General features: G+C 39.9%; 1 protein-coding gene across 5 annotated transcripts in view; it reads right to left on the minus strand.

The window, feature by feature from the left end:
* Nucleotides 1-211: 211 nt before the first annotated feature.
* ATP10B (ATPase phospholipid transporting 10B (putative)) overlaps nucleotides 212-19097 on the minus strand; it is a 236035-nt gene continuing 217149 nt past the window's right edge. For all 5 annotated transcript variants that reach the window (XM_054038561.1, XM_054038560.1, XM_054038562.1 and 2 more), the window contains 9 exons: nucleotides 18055-18239; nucleotides 13131-13446; nucleotides 11384-11460; nucleotides 10755-10880; nucleotides 9175-9375; nucleotides 7243-7323; nucleotides 7056-7160; nucleotides 6314-6501; nucleotides 212-2730 (listed from right to left, as the gene is read on the minus strand). In XM_054038561.1, the coding sequence (XP_053894536.1) occupies nucleotides 2229-2730; nucleotides 6314-6501; nucleotides 7056-7160; nucleotides 7243-7323; nucleotides 9175-9375; nucleotides 10755-10880; nucleotides 11384-11460; nucleotides 13131-13446; nucleotides 18055-18239 (1781 nt within the window). In that variant the 3' untranslated portion in view covers nucleotides 212-2228. The remainder of the gene's footprint in view (nucleotides 2731-6313; nucleotides 6502-7055; nucleotides 7161-7242; nucleotides 7324-9174; nucleotides 9376-10754; nucleotides 10881-11383; nucleotides 11461-13130; nucleotides 13447-18054; nucleotides 18240-19097) is intronic.

The following is a 19097-nucleotide window of genomic DNA, read 5'->3' on the forward strand; positions in this document are numbered from 1 at the left end:
AGTAGACCTCGTCTTGGCCACTGGCTGCTCGGTGACTTTGGGCAAGTCACTTCCTCTCCGTTCCTCAGTTTCCCCATCTATAAAATGGGGATAATGATGCCAACCTCCTATCTAAAACACTTTGAGATCTGCCGATTAAAAGTGCTATATAAAAGAGTTTGGTATTATTACTTTTCTCCCCCTGTCAGGTAAGGCTCATCATGAATAACACTCTGAGTCATAAATGTATTAATTTTATTACAGTGGAAATATTCCACATTTTGTCATCATAAAATACATGAGAAAAAACTGGTGAATGGCACCTCATTTCCCCGAGTTCAGAGAAAATGGACTAGATCACATAAAACCAGTAGAAAAGATTTGATATCAAATATAGGCACCGAAGGATTCATTCTTACCCAGTAAGCAGGCCACAGAGCAATCTCACATCCCATTAACAATAACCTCAACTATACCTAATTCCCTTCATTCGTACATCACACACAAAAAATCTCTTTCTAAATGGCCTTCTACTTCCATCAGAGCAGACAATACTGTATTGGTTACAGTTATAAATGAACTACAGTTTTAGTACAAATCTAAGTGCTAGGTATGATATTCAGTCCTGCCTGACTTGTTTTAAAGTAACCACAACTTGAAGATATTAATTACAGTAGTCCTCAGATTACACAAAGCCAAATGAGTGTTTGCTAAATGGGTTATTAAAAAGGGATCACACATTGTGATATGTCATAATAAATTAGCTAAAATAATACATGTATATATAGGCTAAAAATATTTCTAAAATAGAGTCAGTGGTTGAGTCACAAGTGCCAGGCAAGATAAGTTTAGTGCATGATTGGGTTCAGTTTAAGCCCCACATTGTGAAGATTTTCCTGTGACATCTTGCAACCTGACATAGTGCTAATAAGTCAGTATTTCTATGAGAAACAACAGAGACATCATTCACTGCATTGCAACAGCTAGTAATGTTGGAGTCATTTATGATTATTCTTATTTCTTATTACTTTGAGGTATTGAAAAAGATCTAGAGATGTATTTTTTAAAAGCCTTGAAGACACACACTTCATTTTAGTCACCATTTGCTATTGCAACTATAATGTGATTAGCAGCCTGTATATGTTGTAAAATATTTTCCATCTCTTCAGCAACTTTCATCACAAAATGATCCCAACAATATTGATAAACATGTAGGGATGTCCACATCTATTATTGAATGCATCCAGCTCTGGGGTAGAACATGATATGTGTTTGACAGAACACAGCAACACTTCATAATAGTATAGGGCAAATTGAAAAGCTAGGAGAATTCTAGTTAGGTTGAACGTTTACTTGAATTGAAATTCGGCCAGGGTTAATATATTTCTATTTCACTTTTTGGTTTAAATTAGGTAGCTTTCAAAAGTACAAGTCCTACACCTTCCCCGAAGTTCTCCTGCAAGTTTTTGTGTGTGTGATTTTATATGAACATTTTTTTGTTTATTAAAATCTTTTCTTCACTGCCCTCTACTGCTGTGTAGAAGATCAACCCAGACAAAAAGGGTGAAACTGACTATAGAAGGGAAACAGTGAAACTGACTATACACAGTATTGTTACATGCATAAAGCATACAAACTGAAAAATATACCATTTTTTCTAATTTCTTTCTGTTACAGTCACCTTAGGTATCACTTGTAACCGTAGGAGATTACACATTGTCAGATAGAAGTGTGATTTTTAAGTTGCTGGTGCCCCTTGAAAAAGCAACAAAGCTTGAAAGGAGCTGGAATGGGATTTGCCGCTTTAAGGCAAGGCCTAGAAGACGGTTCCCTCTCACTGTAGTTACCATTTAATCAACACACAGGTATTCAACCACCATTATTGTGAAGGGAAAATGTTCCCTGGTGAGCAACCTCTTTGGTTTTCATCCATATTGTGCATTTCACAGTGACTAATTGATGCTCATGTCATATTGCCCTAGTTAATCAAAACCAACCAACTAGTGACTCCCACTCCCCAAAAAGATACATGAACATGGGCTATGTAAGTACTAGTGATTATATTACACTGTTCCAGCAGGTTTGTAAATCCATGTGTCTGTCTATCTAGAAAGCTTCACAGTTGAATATAAATAGAAACATTATCTCCCCCTTCTGTACTCCCTCTCCACGTGGGCCGCACAGCAGCAGCACAATATGTCCAGAAAAGTGGTCACATGACAAGTTCAAACACCCTTCCCCCAAATCTTTTACAGTGTCACTGCGCTCACAGACCTCCGATGGCTTCCAGGGGTAAGTTCTTCAGCGTTATCACTTGTCAGATGGCTAGCGAATGGCCCAGGAGATGCTATCCTAGTGGGCTCAAGTAGATCTCGCCCAGGGCAGGGTCTTGCTAAGGAGTTGGCAGCAGTAGTTTCTTCCCCTGCCCACCTCCTGGTGGAAGAATTACCTTCTCCATTTAGTATCCAGTCCCTTAGGTGATTCATTTCAGGAGTGGAGAGTCCCTGGGTATCGTTATTTCCATGGGGTGTAACTGCTGCTTGGCCCAGAAACTGTGACACATGTAAATTGCTGTTGGTTCGGTCAACCTCATCGCTGGGTGATGCCATAGGTGTGCTTCGGGTGGCTTGTTTTCCTGACCTCCACCTCTGGATTTCCAGCTCTTGTTGCTCTTTGGGGAGCTTATCCAGTTGCTGAGCTTTCAGAATCGGAGATGCTCTGAAGGTTCCTCGCACGGCCAACATAAGATACCTGGAGAAAGGTGAAGAAGAGTACTGCATTAATAACGGGCTTCACCAGTAATTTACCACAACATGAAAAAAAATCTAATTCTGTTCCTTCAGCTTCCACTGTTCTGCAGGTTTCTGGCAGAGGGGTGTAATGTTTCTAATGGAGGCACTTAAATACACACAGTCCTCCTATTGTACGGAGTCATTTACACTTATGATGCTATATAAATTACGATAATACAGGTTTGTGCAGTCACTGCACAGGGCAAGGAAGGTCAGACACAGCTCTGGTTTCACTGAGAGAAGCACTATCAGTCAGAACCCTGGGGTTATAGTCTCCCGTATTCAGAAAGAGGGTGGGCAGAAAGGATCTTAGTTTAACATATCATCTGAGCTTGGAAGTAAAAACAATCCCAGCTTGTGGGTGGCTCAGGAACCAGCAAAACAGCTGGCCTCCCTAGAGAGATGATTCCTGTCTCTACACTACCAGGCCATATTTGAAAACCAAAGGCTCCCCGTAAGGACGGTTTCTGAGAAGGGCTTGGAGCACGATTTGGCCTTTATCCACACGGCTGGCCAATATATATCCTAAACAGGGCCGGCTCCAGGCACCAGCCAAGCAAGCTGGTGCTTGGGGCGGCAGATTGTTCGAGGCGGCATTCCGCCCAATCCTAGGGTGACACCGCTGCTTTTTTTTTGTTTTGTTTGTTTGTTCCACTCCGGCCGCCCTGTAGGGGGCGGCAGTGCGGAGGACGAGAGCGCCCTGCAGCAAGCCTGGCGTCCTTCCCTCCCAGCCGACTGGAGCAGTGCGGAGCCTCCCGGCAGGTGGCGCAGTAGTCAGGGCCGTGTGGCAGCGCCCCGCTGAAGCCCTGGCCGCCCTCCTTCTCTCTCTCTTCCCTCCACCGCTCCCTTCCCCCTCCACCTCCCCCTCGCTAGCCGGCCCTGATCCTAAACCAATTAAGAGACTCCTTGCTTTTATACTGCCTCCACTGCACCCACTCTTCTTCCAGCTCCCTGGCAGTGCCTGAAAGTTGAGCAAAGGTGCATGAAACTGGGAGCTCACAAGCAGCGAGATTCATATTCTATACTTAACAGGAAAGCATAGTCAAATTTTTTTGGTCATGTGCATGGGTAGAACTACCACGGAGAGCTACTACAAAAACTCTGCACACAAGCAAGGGCAAATGGGTATGTCCTTCACTGAACACTAAATGTCTTAGCAACTCCAACCTATAGAATCAATAAATACAAGAAGTTGTGGCCACGAGGAGGAATTGAGGCTCCAGGATTTTAATCCTACCTCCTAGAGATAGTCAGGAGTCTCAAAGTTGTAAACTCCAAGTGGGAAACAGAGGAACTAAGGATCAATCAGCATGCCAAGAGGAAGAACGTCACAGAAAACTTAATTTGAGTGTGAGGCTGTACATCACAGGAAGGAGTGTTTTCGATATAACGGAGTTCTGGGGGGGGAGGACTTCAAGCTGGATTTTGTGTGAACAGAGACTCCTAAAGACAATATTCTGGGGTGCCTGCAAGAGGGAACAGCAGTGCTCCACCCCTGAAGTTATCAAGACACAAATCCTTAAACTCAGTATCCTGCTGAGGCAGCAATGATCTCAACCTTGCTGAATCCCCAAGATAGAGACATGAATTCCTAACTATGTGTTTGATCTAGCTCTTCGTAGCAAGCTCAGGGTCAAAAATGACAACAGTGAATATGGGCTGATAGGAACCCAACCAAGAACAAAACAGACAGTAAAAGATGCTGTACCCCAAAGATGTGGGCCTGCATTGAAATATGAGGCACTTCATCTTTACCTTATATAGCACAGCATATAAACAGAAGTAAATCTAAAACCACATGGAAAAATAGTACTCATTGGACAGGTATTATTTGAGGAAAAAAAAAGTTTAGTCTTAAATGGTCACCTTTCTGATAATTTCGGCCCATATTTTATAATGTGTTTGACAAGTGGTCCTACAGAATACAACATTAAAGGAACTGTTTTCATAACTAGTATTTACAGGTCATGACAACCACAAAAGTGAAACTGACTAGAAACAAAAAGTGAAACAAACTAGTCTTATTTCATTGTCCAAGTTGAACGTAGTGCAAAAAATAAATTAGCAGCATAATTTGGGAATAGGAGATTTGTTTTTATAAACTATTTCAGTTCTAATAACCTAGGGTGTTAACAATAACCCACATAAAGAAATTAAAGTATATATTTTTAGCCTGTCACCTGTTAAAACAATTGCATTGTCACTGAATATTTTCCAATACATCCATTATTTGGCATATAGTTGTGACTCTGCGAGCCCCTCCATACCTGCTGGCAGAGGGCACACTATACTGTAACTCACAATAGGTCTGACACACTCAGTGCCCTCAACACATCATTGCCATGATATTCATTTAACAGGTGTCTTGTAATAAGTCATTTGAAAACTACCACCATGCTTGTCATTAATATCACCGTGAAATGTATGTAACAATGATGTATGTGAAATTAAGCATGCCCTCTGATATTGTTTTGTAGTCTGTAAACAGACATAGGAGGCAAAACCGTTTCCTCCCTGTTTTTTCCTTGTCTGACCAGCTTAATCACAGGCAGAGGACAATGGAGGTACATTTACATATAAGGTAAACAAAGCCATCAAGCCAACAAGCAGGGGAAAAGACCACTTAATGATCACAACCACAGATGAAGTCTGTACCCCTCTGGAAGCCTTTCTGGCTCTTGAAACAGAGACAATGGACTTTGGGGTAATATATGTGGGGGCAAAGAGATATTTGAGTCATCCGTCTCCTGGGAGAACAAAGAAGTCAATTCACTGTATCTACAAAAGATGGGTCCTCCTATTAAACTAGTTGGAGAACGCTGATAACTTAGTGTGAGTAAGAAACCAGGGTGAGACCATTGTGCTGTGAGCATGCTGCTGGTGTCAGGGCTCTGAGCCAAAGGTGCACAGCACAGAGGCAATCAGGGTTCCAACGCAGGTGGTGAGAGAAGCCCTTTTTGGTCTGAGTGAACCCCAAAAGCATCACAATAGTAAATTAAGATTTTGGCTGTACGGAGATGTTTATATATAAAGAAGTTATTATTAATTATCCGCAGTAATGCATTGCCAAATTTTAAGATGGTAATTATTTAAAAATGTAGTATAATATAGTGACATGATAGAAGTAGATATTTTTCAAGATTTTACTGCATTTGGGGACAATTCAAAATTTAAACCTACCCTTTATCGAACAGTGGTACACTGAATATTGCTATACCCATAATATTGAACACTTGCATAGCAGCTTTTCACTTGTAAAATCACAAAGCACTTCACAGAAGCATGACCATGTCCATTTTATAGATGAGCAAAAGGAGGCACAAGTGATTTGTCAAAGATTAGATCATTGTATGAGCCAACGGCTGAACTGAGAATAGAAGCCAGGTCTCCACGTTTGACCAAACATGACTCTGAGACATCTAAGGAAAATACAGTTTTTATCTATACAAGGCATCATTATCATCATCATCATTATTATTATTTTACCCTAATGCCCTCAAATCCCAACGTTGGGAAGGAAAAAAAAAATCAAATGTTCAAACCTTGGTAAAAGTGCTATGACTGGTGTAATGAAGCACACTAAATAAAAGCTAGGATCTGACAGCTGATCCTCCATAAGCCAGTAGGGGCTTGTGGGTTCATTACAAACAACGCAGACAGCATTGTAGATAGTTGAGAAGGTGAAGTAAAGCAGAACACTTCCAATCATTGTGATCCAATGGAAGCATGTCTATGAACAGAAGCAGAGAACACATTAATGGCACCAAACACTGATACTAGATCCCATGACTTTAGTTTTAGTACAGGGGAACATATAAGGATATTGGAAGGAACATACCTGTACAGTTCATGTTATTGAGAACTATTACATAATGCAATATGTATATATTACAGAATAAAACACGCCCTCCTCCACATAACTCACTGAAAGGACAATAACTTGCAAGTAATAAAGACTATCTCTAAGAGCATGGCACAAAGTCTCCTATTCTCATGCCTAACTGCAAGAATTCTGCATTGTTCTGTCCCAAAGACATTGTATGAATAATCAAAGGTATTCCAGGGAGGCAATTAATCTAGGCAAATCATCCATTTTTGTTGGCCCATTGATGATACCTCGCTGCATATAAGGAAACGTATTTCCTTTGTGTGATCCAGAGTTAAAAAATGACTCAAAGACAATTCCATGGCTTTCTGTAGGCCCTATCTACACTATCTTATAATCATATTTAAACACACAAAAAGTAAAATTGTCATCTGTACACATCACATTTACAGACATACCCAAGTTTTCATTTCTAGAGCTTGGTGCAAGAGAATTGTGAAGAGAGAGATGGTATTGATGGGGGTTCCAAATGTGAAGACATCAATGTCAGAGTCCTTGTACATCTAGAAAATAGACAAAAATCAGATATGCATTCTGACTAGTCAAGGTTTAAAGAAGTAGTGTTTAAATCCTCTACTTACTTACCAAATAAGGGACAAAGAAGCAGATGAGACTCTGGTAGAAGGCATCCAACACGGCAATACTAAAAGTTGACAGCTTGTAGGTCTGTAGGAAGTGAGGGATAACCATTATCACTCCATTTCTGCTAGTTTGTAATGCATCCATTAACTCATCTTTAAGACCCTGATCCTGCAGTTCTTATTTAGGCAAAACTCCCATAAAAGCTGTATGTTTGGGCCAAATGTTATGCTTTAAAACTCCTTTCCATGGAACAGTAAGTTTAGGGAAATGTAATGTGATTGCACATGTTGACATTTAAGCCTTTATCATGACTTTTAATGCAAGAGCTGCAGTAACCGATAGGGTCACTATGGGAGTGGCAGGTTGATGAGGCCTTCAGAATGCCAGAGCACCAATGACTATGCCCTTTGAAAACATGAAGAAATACATTCCACCGAGACCAGGCCAACAGCGGGTGTTGGAAGAGGGTGGGACCTCTTCAGAGAGTCTGTTGGCAGCATGACTACCTTCCACATTTTGTATTCCAAGAGCTGGACTGTCAGAACATCAAAGTGAAACTATTGAGTCCTGGGCACTCAGCACCACTGAAAATCACACCCCAAACTAAAAATGTGACTGCTGCATAAAACGGAGGAGCCCTGACTCCTTCTGTATTCCACTGTTCTGGGACCTGAAAAGGGCAGGTCAAAATCTGCCCTCAAAAAAGGTTTTGATTAGAACAGATTAGAAAAGAACAGTTGAGCCCAAGCTAGGCTAAGCATTTTAAAATGACATAGAAAAAAATGTGTGCATTTGTAATAAATAAATAAAAGATCAGCCTGGTTCTCTGAACTTGACAGGGAGGTTTGAGAAAAAGCTTAATATAATCGCTTATACATATTCCCTGATTTTTATCAATTTCTGAGTATTCAAAGGAAAAAATGAAAGCATCCGGGCCTGGAAAAGCAGGGACACCAAACTCTTATAGTGACAAAAGAAGTACTTTGTATATTAAAAGGACTATTTCTAAACATAACAGCAGGAGCGCATACACGCAGTCTGACAGCCTTTTGTTGATCTAAAGTCTTAAGTTTATGTGTCACTTTCTACTGCCATCTTCACTTTAAAAGCTTTTCCTTTAGAACTCCTGCTTAGGTTACAAATACTCAGACCCCATCAGAATTTAAATCAGGGGCCATGCTGTTTTTACACTCAGCTGTTACCTTTCAACTCCACTCATTTATTTCTTCCTACATCCCCCAATAATGAAAAACAAAAGTCTTTACAAATTCTTCCACTTCATCTTTCTTCAGGTCAGAGACATTACACCTTTCTGATGTTAAGAGAGTCTTCAGGGTTTCAGTGTATAGGGCTTGATTCTCCAAAGCTGCTCTCCACTGACTTCAGTGGACTTACGTTGTTTGCAGTGGTGTTATAACTGTGTTGGCCCCAGGATGTTGAAGACATGGGATGGGTGAAGTAATATCTTTTATTGGACCAACTTCTGTCGAAGAACAGCTTTGTGGAAGCTCCAAAGCTTGTCTCTTTCATCAGCAGACATTGATCCAATAAAAGGTATTACCTCGCCCACCTTATGTCTTCAGTGGACTTACACAGGAATGAAACTGGAGTGACTCAGTGGCCAATCAGGCCCAGGAGATTTGTGACCGCACCAATTCTCCGGTTTACACCTTCCAACTCAGCCCCATCATTGGCACCAGCACTCAGCCCAGCTTCCACCACCACCTCCACTTTAAATCCACACACAGGTACTTCTCATGACCCTAGTTACACAATCCTTTGGGTGGCTGTAAGCAGAAGAGAAAGAATAGGTGGATAGTGGATATCGGGGGGGGGGGGGGAAGGGGGAGAGAGAGCACGAAAAGAGTTGAGAACCACTGCCTTATCAAACAAAACAGCAGATCTCATACAGTTACACCAGCAGCCAAGACCCACCTCTGAATTTTGCCCACTCTTGTATAGTTCAGGCAAACTTAGGAGTGTTTCTGCAGATACATCTTTATCCAGGATTCCAAAAAGGATGGGGGGCATCGAGGTGAAAAAGAGGTTGAAGAAGATCATCTGCCAGTAATCTATCATAGTGGTCCCTGAGAAGCCACAGAAGAACTGGTACCAGAAGAGCAGGCTGACGTAGCTCTGTGAGAGAAGTGAACAAAAACCACCAAACGATGCATTATGAGTAGACAGTCCCAACATTTCGAACTTGCAAGAAAAATTGCTTTTGGTAAGTATAAATTTCATTTTACTTTGGGCTCCTGAAGCCACAAAGTCACAGTTCTCCTGTGGCCTCTTCTTTGGACCTTCACCAATTGTGATGGTCTATTTGGGGCTGGTGTGAGTTCCTCATTTTGCAGTGCATAGTTAATCCCAGCCAATAGGTCCACCAATGGGGTTTAAATAGCATGGAGAGCTCTGAGATATTCTTCCACACCACATATCCATTCCACCTTTAGCTACTTGATATTCCACATCACACATCCATTTCACTAAGAGAGATCTTAAACTGATAGCTTTGCATTCCTTCACTTAATCAATGCAATGTACCTTTAAGGAATATTTTGGTTTTAAATCAATGCATCACGGTGTATTTCCTTTAAGAAAATACAGCAGAGCAATTCAATCATTCAGTTCTGAACACCAAGTTTTAAATCCTTTTACAAAATTGGTTGTGACTGTGGAATCAAAAGGTCTCTCCCCACTCCCAAATGGTAGCGGGGAGATAATGAACAACAGCATTCCACTTGAGAAAACTATTTCATGTCGCAAATAAATATCATTTAAGCTTTGAAAGCATGCCCAGACCAAAAAAGTTTTCCATTACAAATTTTAATATTGATAAGACATGATCCTTATTTAAAATGATGACTTTAAAAAAAATTTAAAATGTGAACACTTTGAATTCTAAGTAAATAGTCTTTCATGCTCAGAATGTATTTCAAGTTAAATAGACTTGTTTGCACAGGCTTGCTGAAAGTGTATTACTCTCAAGTTTATCCACTTTACATTATTCTTCAATGCACAGCTTATTTGCATTTACATTAAACTTTTAATAAAAATGCTAGATATGACCGCACCAGTGCTTGCAAGCAATTCCTATAAAATTAATAACAAAAATTCACAAGTTTCACATGCAATTCTTGCCTAATGTAAAGTCATCTTCCATCTTCTAGCACTAATCTACCATTCCTTATGCAAATAGGTAGCAAATTTTATTTTGAGGCTCATGAGTGTTACTGGAAAAGTTTCTGAACTAATAAAAGTCACTAAACTGAGGTATTTCCTCTTCGGGACAGTACTATCAACTTGTACAGTGAAAGATCTAGATGTTACTTTTTCTGAAGGCTTTAGGTCAGTAGAGTAGTAAGAGTGAACTTGTGAGTAATCATGAACTGTCCAAGTGAAGAAAAAGGAATTTCAATTCAATGAACATTAAAGAAACATGGCCTACAAGAACTGGTACTTTAAGCCAGCTTGACTGAAGTAAACCAAGGCATCCAGGATCCTTTGCATCTTACCACATTTTTGTAGAAGAAGTAAATCACCATCTTTGCCAAGCGAGAGTAGCACCAATGTCCATGGACCAGAAGTAGCTTCTTGAGATGTTTAAATCGAGATATTGCAAAGTCACTGGCCATCACAGCCTTAAATAAAAAAGTATTGAGATGATTTATTAAAAATTCTATTTCTCTACCCAGCATGATCTGATTCAAGAATGAACAATGAGGGAACCACCCACTATTGTGTTGACACTTTGAGGCTGGTTAACTAAATATGAAACTGCACCCTTCTGCCTTCCCAGAATGCACCATAAAAATGTATTAATGAATCCAGAATGATGAGGGAGGGGGAACATCTGGAAAGAAATTAGGGCAAAAAGCAGCCTTGTGCCAGAATCTTGGGGAAATTCTACAGAAGAGGTGATCCAGAAAGCTATTCCACTGATGGATACTCATCTGCTGATTTTTCAAGCTTAGGATAAACAGTTAGTCCCACAATGATGGAAAGGATAATGTCAGGATAGCAATAATGCCAACTTGTATCTTAATTTCAAGTTGTTACTTAGAATAAAGGTCCTTCTATAAGCCCTTGAAGCTACTCAAATATATTTCATAAAAATAGAAAGGGGGATAAATTTAAGGGATACCTGCATGCCTTCCTGGCCAGAAATTCCAATCCCAACATCAGCTGCTTGAATCATACTCACATCATTTGCACCGTCACCTTGAAGAGAAAAAAGAACCGATTTCCAGAAATATGAAAATAAAGGATAAAATAATGCCAAGGTTTGGTCTTGTTCAGTGTTATATGCCTGTATCTGAGAGCAACATCTCAAAGTATTGCTGATAGACAAGTATCTTTACAATAACACATTTAGGGTTGCTGGTGCCTTTCCTTGTGGTCAGGTGGATTAGGATTAGGTCAAACAGTCAAGAAACTTGAGTCTGATACCTCCTTGCTGTGAGCCTTTGGGTCACAAACTCTTGGGATGAAATTCTGGTTCCATTGAAAACAATGGCAAAACTCCCTCCATAATACTTGCAAGCATAAAGTATTAAGCAGAGTCAGTGACTGAGGTAGCAATACATGAACTCATGTATTTTAACGATCACATTTGTTCAGATTTCCCAAAGTACATGCTATTTTTTATGGACTTTCTACAAAAATAAATTTACTTCATGAGGTTCAGCTTATTTACTCCAACCATCACCAAAACCAACAAGCCAAACAAAAAAGCCTTAGAGAACAATTTGTTCCCCCTTCCTCCTATGGCAAAAAAGCAATTTTTTCCATTTTATCATAACTCAAAAATGGCCTAAAACATTCAGATTCAGACAGGTACCATGCATGGAAAAATTCAGCCCAAAAATGCACGTTTTCAAAAGTTCTGAGTAAAAGAAACAGGAGTTATAATAGTTTTATGACGGCTTCCTTCTCACATTCTCTCTATATCACCTGATACCAAATATAAAGCATATTAACAATCACTGTTATGTTTTTTCTTGGTGGAACCCAAATGATCAAAAGCATGCTTTTGTAGTAATTCATTTTGTAGATTTCTTTGACTTAAATCACACAAGGTAATGCAAATTATACAGTATAACAAGCCACTTTAAAACCACAATTCTACTCATCATAATTTTGGTGACATTTTCAAGATCTTTGACTACAAAGAATATCCCAGTGGCAAGAATATTCAGGTTTGTATGTAAACATGTAGTCTGTGAGCAAGGTAAACTAGTGAAGTGGCATAAACAAAATGGAAGTGTGGCAATATATATCTTGCTTTTACATTTTCCTTTAAAAAAAATGATGCAAATCTAGAAATGTAAAAAATTATCAGACCCTTCCCTTCCTGTTAATATTTTGTTTGGTCCCTGCAGGCCTTGGTTATGTTGTAAGTTTTTAAGTCAATTCTGCAAGGATTTTAGTAGAATCGCACATGCTGAAACAAGAAACTTGCTGATTTCACATCAACTAGTTTACTTGCAGGTTAAAAGCAAGCGTGTCAGTATCTAATGCTGCTCTGGGGATATGCCCTGTTTTGAAAAATTGGGAAAAATCCAAGAGTAAAAGGGAAATGTTAACACAACAAGCAGAGTAACTATTATTATGATTGGTTTTCCTGAACTGAAGAGTTTTGGAGGGAGGTGGGGAGGAAGAGTTGATCATATTCAAAGTTGCTGGGTGCCCTCATCTGATCTTTGACTTTAATGGGAGATGAGGTTGTTCAATGGTAGGAAAGAGGAAATTTCACCTGCAAGCGTATGGCTATTGCTAAGGAGAGAATATTTAGCACCATCTTTTTCCCATGTGCTCGTAACTCATGATGAATATAAAAAGCATAAAACCAAAATAATCTAGAATTTCAAGAGACTAAGGAAGTTAAGTACCTATTGACAGTGTCATGACTTTTAATTGTCTCCGCACTAGTTTGACCACCATGCTCTTCTGCAAAGGAGTGGCACGGCAGCACAAAACTGAGCGACAGTACTTGGTCAGCTCCAGAAACTTCTCTTCCAGCTTTCCTTGGAAAATGACGTTCAATGTTTTCCCATCAACTACCAGCCCAATGTCAGGACTGGGGGCCACAGAGGCTGGTAAAGATGATGACAGGCTAATGCCAAAAAATTTCCATTTTGTTCTTTCAACATTAGAATTCTTCCTTACTTCTTCCAATGTTAAATCCAAGAGGGATTCACAGGTTTCCTGGAGGGAGATGAGATCATTATATAATGCTTATATGCATCTCCCATTACACCATATCACCCATTGGTATGTCTAACCAGGCCAGGTGCATTAGAGGATGTCACAGAAGCATTAGGAACAATTAACAAAGCACAGCAATAGTTTACCACACTGGAGATGACATCAGTGATGTTCTCAGCTTCTCCACCCGTACAAAATATGTTGAAAACACTGACCATTTTAACAGCTATTTGCTTCCAATATGACCTTTCATTTTAAAAGAAAGTCTAGCTTTACAAAGAGAGCCTATATTTGCGTATGCAACGCTGAGAATTTGGGGAAAGCAACATGGAATAATTGTTTTTAATAATAAATTGTATTGTTGTAGCCTTTTCCATGCAGGGATCTTAATATTCATTCCTAACAATGTTAGTAATAACAACAAACATCCCTGTGAGGGACAGTGAAGTCATGATTCATATTTCTCTTTCAGACACGCACACATGGAATCTGACAACTCCCATGAGAGGGATGGTGAAGGCATGATTCATCTCTCTCTCTCTCTTTCTCTCTCTCTCTCTCTCTCTCACACACACACACACACACCCTGACATAAAAATTAAGGTCCAGATTTTTAAAAGTAGCCACTGGTTTTGAAAATTAAATAATGTGTTGTGACACATCAAGTGCACGGCATAGTTAGGAACTTAACCCAGGTTCCAACAGCACCTGCTTTAGTCACAGAACGATACTTCCCTCATTAGTGCATTTCCCCGTTTTGGACCGAATTCTTCTTTCGGAGGCACACAGTCCCTAGAATGGCTTAAGCAGGAGCTGGATACAAACATATCCAAGGATGGATAACTTGTTCCAAATTGCCTTCTTTTCCCTAAAATTTCATAAGGGCACAGTGACAGTGTGACATATGGTGTCACCCAAAGTTCATCTTGCTGTTCGTGCTAAAAGTCTTTTTCTGTGGCATGGCATAGAATACCTGAAGAGCTAATCACTCCCCTTTTTTGCCTTCTGTCAGCCTTACTGAGTGATGATTCAGCTCTAAAATGTTATTTTCATGTTATGTTGCATAAGGTGCACCTGTAGGATGCTGTAAGATTTAAATTACACGTAAGTGGGAGGTTCTGAAATCAAACGTACCTCTGACACCTAAGAGGAAGCTGCATCACTAAAATATTCTAAAAATGTTCCTGAGGAACAGAACCTTTCTATGTGTAAACCAGGAAATATATACTGAAAATTTAATGTATTTTGTAATTAACCCTAAAGAAATTGGCTAATTGCCCAGTGCTGGTCACTAGGAATACATCTAATTTCTAGGGTTTTGGTGAGTCTTTGGGGTAACTGTAGCTAGGAGAAGAAACGTCTGAGACCAGTGGGAAAAATGACGGGTTGGGACCCCTTCTTGCAGTATGTCCATCTGGTTTCATTCCCCACTATTCCAGTCAGGGAACCATAGCCCTTACTGACAGCTGCCTACCCCTGCAGCTGGGCCTCACCTCTTCCTCAGCTCAGGAGGAAGTTGAGTGATGCAGAACAGTGACTGAGGGTACAGATGTCCTGGCATGGAGCCAAGAAAGGTTTGATGTTGTAGCCCAAGCTGGGCAGCAAATAGAGTAGGTAAGAAGAGTAAAGTTCCCTGCCCACTTGAAGGGTGGCAATATCAGTGAATATGGTGGACTAGAGATTTGGGGGAAGTTTTCCACCTGTACAGAAATGGGTCATGTGATTTTGGGCTCAGGAGTGGGGTGGAAAACAGTGCATCCCAAGGTGCCTAAAATGGGCATATCTATCGTTAGCACCCTTGTGTACACCACTGAGTATGTGTGTTTTTATCTTTAAGGAAAAGTGACATCACAAATACAGTAAAGGAATTTCCATTTTAACAACCAGACCTTTACTATTGCATATGTGTGCCACTGCTCTCTGCTGGATGGGATCAGAATGCTCAGCTGTGTGTCATGAGTCATATACTGGCAACAGTTTCTGGAACAAGAGGATCTGAGTCATATCCCAACTACTGCCATGTAATTCTTGGTAGTCACTGTGACAACTATGAAGTCCAAGGTGATCATAGATTTGTTAGATTTACAATTTCACCAGTCATTTTTTTAACATTAAAAAGTTATTTTCAGACTGCTAAATATAATTAAAGCAGGGTGCAAGTTTTATCACTCTCAGTATAGGGCTCGCAGAATCACTGGTGTTTTTCAGTATTACACTGAATGCCAGAAGGCCCCCATACACCCATTTGAAATCAAAAACTTCAACTTTATATACAAATGAAAGTTTGCATGCACTAAGTGTATATCCCATCAGGTCAACCAGGGCGCTGCACTTAGTAAAATATATGCCTCTTTTCTTTAAAGCAGACATGTGTATCAAATCAAATTTACACATTGAAGCAGAGAACTTATTCCATGCCAGATTCTGTATCAGCTTTGAATGTTTTCTATTTCCAAAAAGAATATATTTTAAAAAAAGACATTTGTACAGAATTCTGTTCCTGTCTAGGGAGCTGCTAGCCACAGACAAAAGAAGCTACAAAGTAGGCCATCTAACTTCTCTATAAAAGTGTCCATCACAATAAAATATTCAACACTTATTCATTGCTTTTCACATTCAAAGCACTTTACAAACCATTTAGTTAATCCGCACAACAGCTGCATGGAAGCATGTGTGAAACTAACTTGGCTGTCACTTGGGCAGATAAATCACATGATCCTGCCATATGCCATCTGAGCTGTAGCATAAGCATCACTCCTGATCCCAAGCAAAGCCTAGAGATGACTTGTTCTAGCCCACTTATGAGGTGGTCCACAATTCTGGTCAGGAGGAGGGGTAATGTTCAGGCTCTCTTTTGGTTGGGTTTGGCCTCCCACACCACAGAGTATGGGAGATGGATAGATCTCTTCCATGGGGTTTAAATATCATCTCACCATCTATGCAGATTAGAGATGAATTGGCAGGAACACACAAGCCCTTGTTGCACAATTCAATACGTCTTTGTGCAGTAATTGTGCAGAGCTGGGCTAGGTCTTGGAAATGAGCAGGCCTATTGGGTGGGTCTTGGGTTTTAGTGGACAGTTAGAATGCTCAGGATGTGAGTAATGAAAAGCGAGGAGGTGGGTGGCAGCTGCCTCTCCCCCCTTTTAGGGCTGCCAGGGCAGGATGGTGTGTCATGGCATCTTATTTTGTCATCTGAAGTTACGAAAAAGTTGTGGTCATTTGGCCAAACTTGCATCTATCCTCATTGGTACCTCCCATTTGCAAGAGTTCACCTCACTCTGTTCTGGTTGTTTCAGAAGTTATAGCTCGCTCCATCGATTGCTTGCTGTGGCTTCCCTTGTGTTTTGAAAACTGTTAAAATTAAAAGCTAACATTGTCAGAGTAAGAGGTTTCCTGGTCCTGCTTGCAAACTAATGGGTTCTAGAAGGAAGCATGCAATCTGGGTCTTGTGCAGCCAAGCCAGTCTAGAGCAAGGTGGGTTCAATTGTGACCCCCTGCTTTAAGGAGCAGCTGCTTTGTCTCTGTTTGGTTTTTGGTTAGTGTGCGTTAGGGTTCTGGATTTTAAGAAATAAAGTAGTATTTTGCAACCTTCCAGAAAGAGTATTTTATGTTTTTATCTAACTTCTCTGTATGCTGTGAAACATAACACCTCTGAGTAGCAGTGGCTGAGAACGATAATCTAGAAAAGTTACTTTACCCACAATTTTGCAGGGTATGCCTGTGCTATTCACTGTATGAACCTCTTATTACCAGTGAACATACAGGTAATATTTGTGTAAATCAATGCTAGCCACACCACAGGGAGCATCTAGGAAATGATCTCATTATTTTTACAGGACCATGAGAACTATTATGAGAAGGTTAAATAGAATGTACACTGCTGACCCAAACAAAGAGGCGGTGCTAAATGTTCCCTACTAAATAACTAATTTATTTTGAAGCCTAACTACTCTAACTCCATTGTACTACACCTAGGGTGACCAGATGTCCTGATACTATATGGACAGTCCCGAATTTTGGGTCTTTTTCTTATATAGTCTCCTATTACCCCCCCACACCCTGTCCCGATTTTTCACATTTGCTGTCTGGTCACCCTAACTACACCTTGGTATTAGGTTTTGAAGGGAATGGAATCTACATCTGCACATTTTTCCCAAGCTGACTCATGCAGTACTTTAAAATTGTCCTCCTACAGAAATCACCTGGAGCTAAATTATCGTTGCAAGTGAAAATTCCATTGCAAGGAGCAAAGCCAAACATCAACACTATTATGCGATCAGGCACTTGAACTGCAAATTACCTTTTCTCAAAAGCATAATACTCAATGCCCCTTTTTTTTTGGGAAAAAAAAAAAAAAGATTATTTTCATGTGGAAAATTCATTATATTTTAATCTCATAAAAATAATCTATAAAACCTGCTTGAATCATACAGCATGATGTGTGATCAAAAGAGTCAAAGGCCTTTTTCCAATAGGCCTTGAGGGATTATTTTTTTTTGGCTTTTCATGAAGCATTAATACAAAATGAAGCATTTCCAAACCCCAAATCATTGAAGGAAATGGAGTGCACTTCCCAGCAGGCTTTTCACCCTTTTCTGGACGTACCTTATTTTCAGTATTAATGGTAAACACAGTGTCTTTTTGGTCCAGAAGTTTACAAGAATATGCAATATTAACTGCTGTTTCCTGCTTGTCTCCAGTCAGCACCCAGATTTGTATCCCAGCCTCTCGGAGAGCTGCAATCGTATCGGGCACTCCGTCTTGCAGCCGATCTTCAATCCCTGTTGCTCCTAGTAAAAGGGGAAGATGAGAAGTGAGCCAATTTATTTCCCTTTGAAAGCTGTGGTGAGATGGTTTAAAAAAAAAAAAAGATATCAGAAATCTTTGATTCTAAATAAATAAATAAAGATCCAGCATGTATCAACAGCTAAACCAATGCTACCGTCCAGTGGTTGATATAGACTTCAAAAGGCATAAAATTAAGCCTGAATTGAGGGGAAAATCTTTATGTAGATTCCCTATATTTTTGCATTATCTTAAGTCTCACATCAGTCCTGTAGGGAATATATGGATGAATACTGAACAGTTCTGGTGATTAACACATACAAAAATCTGCATTTAGATTGAGATTTAAAAAAAGAAACATAAAACAGCAATCAATGACTAGTGACCATTCATTTTACTTGGCACTGTAGTGACTCATTTCATTTCTTTTGAATACTCCAAAATGACAATGTACTGGCCAAGGAATATACTACGTGCATTTTTTAAAAAGTATGGTATCAGTTCCCATCACAGCATGCAATTCTACTGAATCTTGGCTGTTTAATTGAAAGACACTCTACTGGCAAGTCAGATGCTTCTTCCATCAAAGGAATGAGATAGGACACAACAAATGTCCTCTTTGGAAATGTGAAAACTTAGCTGAAGAAGCCAATACTTATACTGAAGGTAAATCACCATATGAAAGAGTGATAAACAGTCATCTCTTATCTCTTCCACTAGAGGCCACTTTGAAGTTGCTGTAACAGTGATACCATACATTAAAGATCAGTATTACTTAAAGCAGAAAAGGATACTTCTCTGAGGAAAATTAAGTAGGAGTGCATACAGAGGGTTTGTAGTTGGCAAAGGTGAGAGATTCTGAC

This window comes from Malaclemys terrapin, chromosome 8 (assembly GCF_027887155.1).
Source record: "Malaclemys terrapin pileata isolate rMalTer1 chromosome 8, rMalTer1.hap1, whole genome shotgun sequence".
Classification (NCBI taxonomy): domain Eukaryota; kingdom Metazoa; phylum Chordata; order Testudines; family Emydidae; genus Malaclemys; species Malaclemys terrapin.